The sequence below is a fragment of the Carya illinoinensis genome, chromosome 9 (genome assembly GCF_018687715.1).
Source record: "Carya illinoinensis cultivar Pawnee chromosome 9, C.illinoinensisPawnee_v1, whole genome shotgun sequence".
NCBI lineage: Eukaryota > Viridiplantae > Streptophyta > Magnoliopsida > Fagales > Juglandaceae > Carya > Carya illinoinensis.
Genome location: NC_056760.1, coordinates 19,104,450 through 19,117,861, shown reverse-complemented (window position 1 = coordinate 19,117,861; position 13,412 = coordinate 19,104,450). Strand labels below are relative to the sequence as shown.

The 13,412-nt window shown below is 34.2% G+C and overlaps 1 protein-coding gene across 1 annotated transcript; it reads right to left on the bottom strand.

Annotated features, from left to right (window-relative positions):
* Positions 1–7,611: 7,611 nt before the first annotated feature.
* On the bottom strand, positions 7,612–11,154 carry LOC122276649 (probable receptor-like protein kinase At1g30570). The gene has a single exon (XM_043086524.1). It carries the CDS (start codon positions 10,433–10,435, stop codon positions 7,919–7,921), a length of 2,517 nt encoding a protein of 838 aa, XP_042942458.1. The 5' UTR covers positions 10,436–11,154; the 3' UTR covers positions 7,612–7,918.
* Positions 11,155–13,412: the final 2,258 nt, after the last annotated feature.

Below are 13,412 nucleotides of genomic sequence, written 5' to 3'. Positions count from 1 at the left end.
ATCAATAAAAGCCCTACATCGGATTAGTCAAACTCATTTCATATAAATTATGAGTTACAGTATTTTCATCTTATTTTTCAAAGATGAAAAGTTTTGTAGCATGTTCTAATACATTGTTTATTAATTTCGGCTCCTCTCTCCCGCGGTTCTCTTCCCTCCCGCGTATCACATCCATTCTCTTATTCTTCTAGTTTTTTTTTCTTCTTTCTCTTCGTCTTCCTTCTCCCTTGTCTCTCCCTTCTTTCTCTTCTTTTATTTTTTTTCTATTCTTTCTCTTCTTCTTCCCTCGTTCTCTCCTACAGCTCCTCTTTCATCTTTCACTTCCTTCTCTTGAGCACGACACCGCCACGACTTCACTCCAACACTGACACCCAACAACATGGTAAAATTCGAAACCCTAACCTTGATTCCTGCTCTTGATTTTGGTGTTTAGGTTTGATTTTATTGATGTTGTTGAGATTTTTTTGGTGACATTTTACTCTGGTTTTAAGGACTAAGCATACCCATAGATTTGGATTTGTTTGGTCCCATTTGTTTGGATTTGTTTGGTGATATTTTGTACATCTTCTCTGCGATCCTATGATTTGGGAACAACCTGTGTATTGGGAAGGGTCTTGATTCTGAGAAATGACAGAGGGAACAACCTGTGTTTGGATTCTTTCTCTTGATCCTGTTATGTTTTTTCCTTTAACTTTGTCTTGGATTCTACATGATTCCCTATTAAAACAGGTTCTTGACAAAACTAATGCTTCCATTTTAAATTCAAATTAATTAGGATCAGATCAATGACTTTCTTGATGAAACAAACATATTGAAAGAGTACTTGTGATTAGATACTCTGGAGCAGCATATCTGAGGGTTCCCAAAACTCTAGAAGATACATGGCTTTTATTTCCAATTGGTCCATCCCTAGCGAGCCCAAAATCAGAGAGTTTTGCATTGTAGTCTTGTGAATTCAAAGCAACAAAAACTAAGTTTGATTGAATTTTAAAATCAAGTAAATATGATCAAGCATGCTTCCAAACTACATATCAAATCAAGCAGGATGTTGGAGGTCTTAAAATCACGATATATAACTTCCAAAGAGATGACCTTCCATGCTTCCCTTAGGCATGAACTCGTATAACAGAAGCTGGTGCTCATCCTCTATGCAGTAACCAATCAACTTCAGAAGATTTGGGTGATGCAGCTGTCCAAGATAGTTGATTTATGCCTATATGCCCAAAAACATAATTGAAAATGAACTACTTCACACATTAAGAATAATTTTCTAAATGTTGTGGCATTTGGCAAGTTGCAATCTTGCCAAACTAAGAAGCACCCACAAAATATATGAACATCCAATGTAAATTGATTTAGCAGTCAATAGTCAATCTTATTAAGGCGACAAGATCAATTCATAAACCATCCTTATGTGACAAAGCTCCTCACATAGAAACTAACAAATCTGGCCAACAATCATTCAATTTTCCTGAGCCAGTTAGTGCACAGTGAGCAAAACGAAGAATGAAGATAGGGACCACTTACAGAGCAGTTCAAAATACACTAGCCAAAATGCTTGCAATACTCATGTAAGTAGTGAAAAGTCTGCATGATGTGTAGAATAGACAAATTTATTAACTTCATATTATTGTATATAACTAAGCATATCTTGAGCCATTATACAATAAACAAAATCTTTAAAAAAAGTGTCATAATTACTTTCTGATATACAAAATTTGGTTGAGCACACTGATATCTCCTCCCCTCCCCATACTCTTTTTGGTTTGTATCCAAGTGATGAGAAACCTTACAAATTTTGTTTGAGTTAGAGAGAGGGACCAAGAACACTTTAGATGGCATGCAAAAGTTCCATTGGCTGTCATGAATAATACTTATATATATATATATTTTAATTTTCACCTAATAACTTTAACTTTTAGTTCTTTTTTCTTCCTTGTTTTTGGTCATCTACAAACAAATATAAGTGGGATATATAAGAATATGCACGCAGATAAATGGGTTGATGTCAACCTGAGGCTTTTATAAACCTGAGGCCTGACCTTAAGCATGACAGCTTCACTCTCATGCATGCAGTTCCATTGCACAGGATAGAATATCATAATATTCTTTTCAGAATTTAATTAGTTTGGAAGCAATGCTCTCTCCCAAATTTTCATAATATTCTTTTCAGAATTTACTTTTCAATACTTCCATTTGCAATTATATGGCATAGGTATAAATCATAATTTATAATCATCTCATAATTTTCATAATTCATAATCATCTCATAACTTTAATTAACACAGAGTTGAACCAAAATGATACAATTATGTGCTGAGCTGAACATTACACAGTTGTCTATGTGATTTCAATTATGTACTAAGCATTACACAGTTGTCTATCTCAAATCATACAACTATGTACTAAGCTGAAATTAACTATGCATGGTTTCTTTAAAGTATGATTGCAAATGTTATGGTGGAATAGATATTAGAATGAACTGTTTGTATGTTATTAGTTCATACAAACTTTGGTTTCTTCATGTTTGTATGAACTGAATTGTTTGTATGTTATGGTTTCTTCCTTATTATTAGTTCACATGTGAATATTTAAAATATAATTCATGCATGGCTGTTGTATGTTATTTTGTATTAAACTTTGGACAACACTTTATGTATTGAGTTGTTATTGGAGTTATGAGTCTAGTCATGATTTTGTACATGAATATTTGAATCAATGATGGACACTACATTTGATGAAGATCCCTTTTTTACCACTCTATTGAAAAGTGGTGAACAGGGAATCTCTAGTACCCTAATGACTAGCAGCCATGATAATGTTGGACTCCAAGCAACTCAATTGATAGGTGAAAAAAGGCCACTTAGTAAGAAAACACAACGAGGTATGTCTTTCATCGTAGAGGAGGACAATTTCCTCATGTCAACTTGGCTCAATATTAGCGTGGATGTTATTCGGTGGACAGATAAAAAATATTCACAAATGTGGAAGAGAATTAGTGATTATTACAATGAGTATAAAAAACCTAGCATGTCAAATCGTTCTGGAGGGTCATTGACCAATCAATGGTCGGTGATCCAAAAATGTACAAATAAGTTTTGTACTGCTATGGCCCAAGTAGAATCATTGCATTCAAGTGGTGCAACAAAGCGGGACAAGGTATGAGTTTCTAACTAAATTTGGTTCTGAATTTTTTTACTGAAATTCTATTATCACATTATCACTACATTCGCATATTTAGATTGAAAGAGCCAAAATCATGTATAGAGAGACTGAGAGACGACACTTTAGATGACAACGTATAGGTCATTTTTTAGATACCTCCAAGCAAGAAGGTTGCGAAAGAAAGTGAGAGAAAGAGGAAAACTGGAGAAACTTATGATGCTGAATTTGCTAAGGCCTTAAATGGCATGAGAAATGACAGAGCCATATACATTTCTGAGAAAAGACAAGAGATTAGCAAGAGTAATTCTGTGGCATACGATTTACTAGTGGAGAAAAAGAAGAAGAATGATATGTTAAAAAGAAAGATCGATATGAAGTTAATAAAATTAGATCTTGCTAGGATGAATAGAATGCAGCAAGAGTATTTCTTGAATATTCAAAAAGAGATTTTCGAGGAATCACAGAAGCGATTTTTATCTACATCTCCACCTCCATCTCCATCTTTTGATTTTGAAGATGTGTAGTCATCTTTGTTTCATCCTGTTATTATCTACTTAATATTATTTTGTTAATACAAACACAATTGGATTTAGTAGCTGGGCAGCCACATGTGGTGTTAAATACATGTGGCTGGGCAGCAACTATTGCTAGCTATTTTGTGACTTTTGTTGGACTGTTATGTAGGACTGTTGGACAGACTTTATGTTAGAGATATTGTTATTTTGTAGGGCTGTTGGGCTGTTATTATGCATATAGATGCACACAAGTGATTGTTGGAGTTAGAATATTGTTAAAAATATGATGTTGTCGATGCACACAAGTTGGGTTGTTATTTTGGGTAGCATTAAGTTGTCACATGTAAATGTTGGGTTGTTATTTTATTATATACTATTAGGCTGTGATTTTCTCATATGTTATTTTATAATATTTTGAGTTTATTATATTATAGATATGAGATTATTATGATTGTACATATGGAATTTTTATTTACATATAGATTTTGTCATCTATATACATATAAGATTATTATATTATACATTGTTAGATTATGAATATGAAAAGGAATATGATTATTGGAGGTTATATCACATTAGAAAAATAAAATAAAAAAGTAATTAAAAAATAAAAATTAAAAAATAATAATATTTTATTATTATAGAGAATGTGATGGCTAATACAATGTTGTTTTTAAGAGTTAAGTGATTAGTTAAAAAATAAAAAGTTACATATTTTTCAAATTTTGAAGATTAGGATAGCCAATCTAATGCCAATGCTCTTATTTTCTTTTACTCTAGATTCACGTGTATATTGGGCACTGGGAGCTAGCAACAATACAAGATGGATTCACCTTCAAAAAGGAACATAACATAAACGCTTCTTTGCAAATCTCTAAGAGCACCTATCCAAGAAATTTGACCTTCAATACCCCCTCCTCCTTAAAAAAAGGATAGGAAAACAAGGATAGACAAAGATATGCAATCCCTTCCAAATGAGTACATGATTTATTTCGAAGAGCTGAAGGCAACAATGCTCGAGTCAAAAAAAGAATACAAACTCCTGTAGCTACTTCAACTACACTAATCGATAGAAGATCAAAGTATAATAACAAAATATTACAATTTGTCACAATTTTTCAAACATAATATGGTTTCACATTGATATAGAATCCTTGAATCTTTGAAGTTTTATACCTTGCTGGACAGTTTGGATTGGGCATGTAACTAGATTTTTTAACATATGTATATGAATGCTTTGTGGTTATGGCTGTTTGTACATGCTAATTGGGTGTTTGTATATTTAATTGGTAGTTTGTACATTTAAGTTGTTTGTCAAGTTGCATGGCTGTTTTATTGTAATATTAGGTTGGTATTAAAATTGCTTGATTCCTTAAAATTATACTCTCTTTAAGGATGAATAGACTATTTGATGAAGATCCATTATTCACTACTCTTTTACAAAGTAGTGGATACCATATTAACAAACTCTAATTGATAGCATACATGATAATATTGTATTCTAAGCATTGCAGTTCGAAGGTGAAAAATGACCACCCACTAAGAAATTCTAACGAGGTGTTTCTTTCACCATAAAGGAAGACAATCTCCTTGTATAGGCTTGGCTCAACATTAGCATTGATACTATTTGAGGGACTAACAAAAAATTCAAACAAATGTTTGAGAGAATTTCTGAATATTATAATAAGTATTAAAAATGTACAAATACGTTTTGAGTTGCTTTAGCTCAAAAAGAATCATTGCATCCAAGTGGTGCAACAGAATAAAATAATATATAAATTTTATTTGTTCTTTAATTTTCTAATTGTTTGGGCTGATCATTTACATACTTACATTCTCACTTGAATTTTTTAGATTGAGAAAACTAAAATCACGTATAAAAAGATTGAGAAGGCCAATTACACTATAGAAAACTGCTGGTATCTATTAAGACACTAGTCAAATGGTAGTAACATATGTTTACACTGTCAACGGGAAGAAAACCACTTAGAAAACGTTAAGTTATTGTGAACTCAACTCCACTAAGAGACGACAATATGGATGACAACGCCAAGGTCATTGTTGAGCGACTTCCAGGCAAGAATGTTGAGAAAGAAATGGAAAGAAAGAGGAAAGTTAGAAAAGTTTCAGAGGCTAAATTTAATGATGCCTTAATTCACATGACCGATGATAGAACCATATGCATGATGGAGAAAAGACTAGCAGACAACAAGACAGAGAATAATAGAATTGAATTACTTGCACTAAAGAAGAAAAAGATCGATATAGAGGTTATGAAATTAGATCTTGTTGACATGAATGCAGTGTAACAAGAGTATTTCCAAAATCTTTAGAAGAAAATTTTCGAAACTTCAGAGAATATGTCTTCATCAACGTCTACATTTCTATCTCAACTTTTTAGGGGTGTGTAGTTGTTTGTTAACACTTTTTGGACTGCTGTTATTAAAATTAATATAGATATGAAACACTCTTTTTTTATTTTTTTATTTTTTTTATTTTATTGTAGTGGTTATCCAATCACATATGTTGAAAATATGTGACTGGATAGTAACTATGTGACAAATATTGGGTTGTCTTGTGATATATTTTGGATTGGACAACCACTATTGCACTTTTTTTGGGTTGTAAAGCTGAGCCTAAATTGATGCGTGGGCTGTCAAATAGTAATTTTATTTTATTTTGACTGTCATGAAGGGCCGGAAGATGTTGTAGTGTGCTAAATAAATTTATAAACCTACGTTGTTTTATATAGTACGTTAAATTATAAAATTATTTTTATTTACAGATATAATATATCATATAAAATGATGTTAATTTATAAATTTATTTTTATAAGATCTCTTTATAACTATAATACTTTTATTTTTGAAATGCTGGAAGACGTTGTTTGTGCTAGAATCTGTTATGAATTGTATTGTATCGTGCTGGAATCTCTTATGAACTAGAATGATTTAATACAACTCATGAGTTGAATTGCATCAACCAGTTTTCAATGCAAATTTACCTGACATTTGGAACTGCACTATATACGTATCAGGAGAGAGTTTGCAACATGAGTCATGATGCTTTCGTCCTTAAGATTAACGTTTGGGCTATGTTTTTTTATATTTACCAAAAAGTTACTTTCATCACGTAAGTTCAATGACCGGACTCGTTTGTTTTTGTATAAGAAAATCTCTATGAAATCTTAAGATATAATTTGCAATGGCACTCTTTAGTATAAAACGGTTAGGCATGTTCTTTCTAGCGTGTAAACAAAGGTAGGTTGGCCAGGAGATGCTCGGGGACCACACTTCTTTAATTAAGTAGCTTGCTTTGAATTTATTATCCATGCTTTGATTACCACATAATGATCTCGTCGACCTTTCAAAAATAAGCAATTATGTCTGACAAATTGACAATATGGACAATCAACCACTGCTTTAATCACTGGCTTTGTGTCTGTGTCCAAGATTAATCAGACATGCACAAACAAAGCAAAGCAACTCGGCGGTGTAGCTAGGAGAGATCACAACGGAAGAAATGTTTGGTCTACAATGAAATTTTACGAAAGTAAATTTACAGACTTGGTGCAGCTATACGAGGATTAATCGTGACTCACTGCATGATTTATAAACAAGCTTGGTGCCTCAACTATGTGTATAGCATAATGATAATGCTGATGCATACTTTCTTTCTACAAGTTGGGGAGAGCCATTTTGGAGTATTCTGTTGAAAAATTTGTGATGCAGTCTGCCATGATAAATGCAATCATGATTTTGGCTAAACAATGAAACCAGCCAACTTAGCCAGATGATTAGGAGGAAAAAAAAAAAAAAAAAAAAATGAAACAGAACCCCCCTCAAAGATATCTTTTCAAAGCAATTGCACACAACACAAACATCATTGAGATTTGAGAGAATAAAACTAAGGATGTTAGTGAGCGTTTTGCTTATGGGGTAAGTAAGTAATTAGGATACCAAAAATATGACCCAAAAAACTGAATCCAACGTGGCAGCATAGATGTGTACAATTTTTGAAACACTGAAGAATCCCCTCCTTATTTACTCCCTCACTAGTAGGCTAACATGAATAACAGGAAGAAATAAAGATAATATTGAATTTAAGGGAACAGATATGAACGAATTTATGAAGCAATGTAATTGAATAAAATATGTAGTCCTCCCTGATCATTTAAGCTGTGAGACCCTATGACACCAGTCGTGGAAGAATTCCTCTTGGTGCAGATTTTTCCTTGTTCACCTTTTGCTGTCTAGATCAATTTCCTCAATTAAGCTGGGTGGTTCTTGCCTCTTTTCTGCTTCTCCCTCTTCTAAACCCCCCAAAGCTTTACCAGTTGAAAAGGAACTGGAATTTTCTCCACTATTGGTGGACAACCAAGCTTGGTGGAGTTGCAAGACGTACTCCAAATGCCATAAAACTTCCCCCATTGTTGGCCGGTTCTTTCCCTCATCAGCGAGACATTTTTCTGCTATCTCCCCAAACTTCTTCATGGAATCTGGACAATAATTTCCATTCAGTTGTGGGTCAATAATGGTTTCTAGTGATCTCTGTCGTTGCCACGTCGTTGCCCACTCAGCGAGATTGATCTGATCTTTAGGCAAGCTTGGATTTATAACAGCCCGGGCACAAACAACTTCAAACAATACTACTCCAAAAGAGTAAACATCAGATTTCTCAGTCAAATGCTGTCGTCTGAAGTACTCAGGGTCCAGATATCCAAAGCTTCCTTTGACTGCAGTACTAACATGGGTGTGGTCCAAAGCAGGACCATTTTTTGACAGCCCGAAATCTGACATTTTTGCTACAAAATTTTCATCTAAAAGTATGTTGGTTGTCTTGACATCCCTGTGGATTATTCCACGCTCTGCTCCTGTATGAAGGTAATGAAGTCCCCGTGCAGCACCAATGCATGCTTCTAATCGCTGCTTCCAACTTAGTGTTGGGAGGTCATTCCCAAAGAGGTGACTTCTGAGTGTCCCATTTGACATATACTCGTAAACCAAAATCATCTCATTTTGTTCTTCACAAAACCCAATCATGGAGACTAAATGCCTATGCCTGAGCTTTGAAAGCATCTCAATCTCCGTTTCGAATTCAGCAAGCCCTTGCTCAGATTGTGGGTTTGCTCGCTTAATTGCTGCACGGGTGCCATCTTCAATCTCTCCTTTGTACACCTTACCAAATCCTCCAACTCCAATTACTAAATTTTCATCGAAGTTATCTGTAGCTGCACGAATCTCTGCAAATGTAAACCTCTTGCCAACCCTAGTAGGCGCCATAGACCCATATGGATTTTGGCTACCAGCTGAACCCTTGGCATTAGCAATGCTGTCTAAATTAGACAAATGAAGTGGCCGCCAACTAGGAGAGTTGCTTTTGGTATCGGCCATTTTGTTTCTCTGGCTTCTGCAGAAATAATAGGCATAAGCAATTAACACCACAGGAATAACAACAGAAGCTCCACCTGCTCCGATTCCCACCCAAAGAATTCTATTTTTTGAATTGTCCACTGACTTCCCAGTAGAATCATACGATTCTACATAGGCAAGATTTGCATTTCGACTCAGCTTGAAAATCTCCAGCCCGTTCAAGAGAGCATCAGTTCCTGCAGCACTAGCTGCTGTGTCAGGACCGAGTTGAATCCAAAGTGTATAAGTTCTGGATGACACAGCATCAATGTAATCATGATGATATGCTCTATTCCTTCCTCCTGCTCGTGCAAAAATATCGAAATTATCTGCCGCAGTCCTGTTATTTATGTAGATTCTGAACATCCGCTGGTTTGTTGAATCATAAATCAGCTCACAGAAATGTAATCTGATCAAATAATCGAAATCGGGATCGACTTCAAATTTCCATGACATATTGAACCTTTTCTCCAAGACTTCAGTGTTGGACATTATTCTTGCTGTTTCATAAACAAGAAAAGGAGCCACCGTGGAATCATTCTGTGAAGCATAGGTGATGCTTGAACTGTTTTCTATCTCTGAACCAGCATCTACTGTAATCATGTAGCTGGAATCCACTTCCCAGGTTCTCCAAAGATCTGAGTCTTGATTGGATTTAATCTCAGAACCTCCAACATTCAACCTATACATAGTCTGGATGCCCCTTCCGGTCAAATTCAGACTAGCACCATTACCACCCACTTTACTTACTGGGTCTGAAAAAAACTTATTCACCACAGGGACAATCTCAATGGCATTTATGAACCCGAATGATCCTTTGGTTGGAACGAACTCTATTACGAGAACATCCATATTGATAGGTAAAATGTACTCTTTAATAAAAAAGAACGAACTTGAATTACCTCCAGAACTCTGCAAGTACGAATTCTTGTGTGATATCTCCCCAGGAACATTGAATTCTGACACCAATTTCAATCCATTTGCCACGATACTGAACGAAGCCTCATTCACATTATAAGTCTCAGAGGAGAAGGGACAGAAATGGAGCCTAACAAAATAGTTGCCCCGAATTCCTTCAAATGTATAATTTAAACCATCAGTGAAAAACCGAGCAGTTCTGTACAGTGGTCCAAAAGTTGAACTGCCGGTGGATGCAGGAATGCCTGGAGAACTGAGGGTGAGGTTGCCATCGGGGACCAAATCACCAACCCATCTCCTACCATCCACATTAACGCTAGAATTCGTGCCACAATTTATCAGAACAGACTTGTATTGAGCTTCTCCCGTCACAAAAAAGACACAGATTATTACCAGAGACATTAGACCAAAGACTCGGACATCCATTACCGTTCTTCCTAAAAATATTATACTCTTTTCAAGGGTAGAGGGAAAGATTCTAATGGAATAACTACAATCACCCGAGGTTCAAGGGCATACAATCTACACAGAGCATAAAACTGCGGTTCCCAAATCACAATAACTACTACATATCCTTGAAATCTAACTACGATGCATAAGAAAATGCATAGAACAACTAGGTGTCCCGAAAGTGCAGCAGAAAATCAAGTTACCTTCATCAAACCCATCTGGGCATTTCCATTCCTCGTTCATTACCGTGGGAACTCTGAACAAAGAATGATTTAGAAAGCCCATGTCCAAGTCTTTATTGAATCAAACAATCTCCAGAACATATCTTACTAACATGCAGATCTGACCAGTCAAAGAACAAGATACGGAGGGCAGAACAAAGGTAGCAATGGAATGCAATCGATTCAAAGACAACAAATTTAACTCACTGGTGAGATTGATTAAAACCCAGGAAACGTATCCAGTAAAAGAAGATGCTTGTGAGATGTGGTTATCTCTGATAAGAGAAATCTAGAGAAAAAAAAAAACATGGACTGGGTTGTTTATGGGAAACAGATTGGAAAAGTTCATTTCACCTGTCTTTATCCTGTACTTCTACAGAAGAGCCAAAGAACCTGACAGAGAGTTTGTACTTTTTTTTTAATTATAAATGTAACTGTTGTAACAGTTGGCATTCTTTATACAAATCAATTCAAGTTTTGGTTTTTTATTACTGTTACATTTTATGGGTGTGATAGAGAGAGAGAGAGAGAGGGAGGCGTTTATAGGTGCCAGAGATGGAAGGGGGTTTCCAGAAATTGTGAGGTCACATGCCAATGTCCGGAAGATGATAAACAGTGCAATTATTATAGGAGTTATAAGAGCATTGGCATCGGAAGGATGGTTTATTATAAAAATATAATTTTTTTTTTTTTATGTAGGTTTTAAAAATTTATTTATTTTTAAAAAATAATTATATAACGTTTCCAGGTTCATAAATATTTTTTTTATTATACTGAGGCCGAAAAATTACCCTGATTTGCCAATTATTAGAAAAGCTGTCTGTACCTTTTTTTTGTGTCCTTGCCGTACCAAGAGTACCCCAATTAGGTCCTTCCTTAGCAGGACTTCTATATTCATCATTTCCATCGACCCATATTATTTTTATCTTATTTTGATGTAATAAAGTTTGTATTTCAAATAAATATTATTAGGAGATCGAAGGGTAGGAGCTCATTGCATAAAGGGATTCATCCTAGTCATGCATTTAGCAAGGTTTGAATTGGCTACTTAAAACTTAGGTTAAATTGTTGTTTAAAAAAGGGTTAGATTAGTGAGATAAAATATATATGCAAAACTTCTTATTTAATTTAAAAATTTTATATACAGTTATTTTTATATATTTTTACATAATTTATTAATGTGATTGACTGTATATTTTTTTAATATAAATTTAATGTTGAGTTTCGCCATATCAATAAAATATATAAAGAATACGTACGAATGACTGTACGTAGCATTACTTTATTTAATTTTGATAACATTAACTTTCTTTTGAAAAAATTGGTTATTTTATTTATAGATTAATTAAGATATAAATTGTGAAGAGGGAAAACGCTATGAACTTCCCAAAGAAATCAAAAAAATGATGCCAACATCATGTTGACTTGATCTCATGCATGCATGATTCCTTGATATTGTAAGATCGTGGGGGAGTCATGCAAATATTTACAATACCATTTAATAGATAAAATTATTTTGTTGATGCATTATATACCTAAAGACATGTTTGTGGGTATCCTTCAATTTTTATTTAACATATGGATTGATTTTTTTGTCATTATGGTCCTCTTAAATCTCAATAATCTATCTCGCCCTGTCTTTCGTCAAGGAGTTGATTGATGCTAACAATGTCACCCACCGTCTAAGCATCATCCTCCAGCTCCATCATCAACACCCATTCATTTAATATTAATTCCCTCCATCAACCCCACCATGCACCAACCATTTTCCATCGTTGATGGTACTGATATAGGCAAGCTTGAACTTGGAGGAGGCTGAGGTACTTTTGAAAAGGGCTTTGCTAGACGCAGTCAGTAAATACAGTCGGCATGTAGTCGGCTGTACAGAATAAATAAAAAAAATTATAAAAATATATATTTTTTTCATGGTTGTACAGAATGAATAAAAAAAAATTATAAAAATAATTTTTTTTTTCATATAGGTCCCATATTAATTCATTTTTTTCAAAGCGACTGCACGTCGACTGTATTTGTTGACTGCACAAATCATTTCTCTTTGAAAAAGATTACTGCTAGCTGCCCTCGCAATGACTACTGGCCGGGCCGCCTGGCAAAAATGTTTGTTTATTTTTTTTAAAATATTTTTTACATATTTAAATATTTTTAAAAATACAAAAATATACCAATATGTTATAAATTACTTTTTTTAATCATTAAATAAAAATAAAAAAATAAAAAAATTAAATTGATGCGTGGTCATTTGGATTCTGGAGTAGTACACTTGAGTTAGTGTTCTATCATTTCTATTTGATAAAAAAGAGGAGCTAGGCTAAGGTCTTGTCAATTGAGGTGAGAGAATGGTACAGAGGTTGATTTGTTTGAGTTTTGTTGGATAGAAAAATAGTATGATGCCCTCTCTCGTGGCCTTCAAAGTGACGGTTGGTCATGAATCTTTTTTTAATTTTTTTTATTTAGTAATTAAGAAATTAATTTTAAATATATTGATATTTTTTATATATTTTTTAAAAATATTTAAATATATTAAAAAAATCTGAAAAAAAAAAAAAAAATGACCGTGCGGTCAAAAGGAACGGTGCACTCTGGGCGTTGCCGCCGTCCTTGTTGGATATACACTATCTATTCTTTATTAGGTATGGGTACGACTTTGGTTTGTTTGTCCTGTTTAGACTGTGAAAATGTTTTGTTTCATCCTATCTTATCATTACAATTTT

Coding starts and splice junctions, on each gene's coding strand:
- LOC122276649 (XM_043086524.1), bottom strand. CDS start 10,435: ATGGATGTCCGAGTCTTTGGTCTAATGTCTCTGGTAATAATCTGTGTC.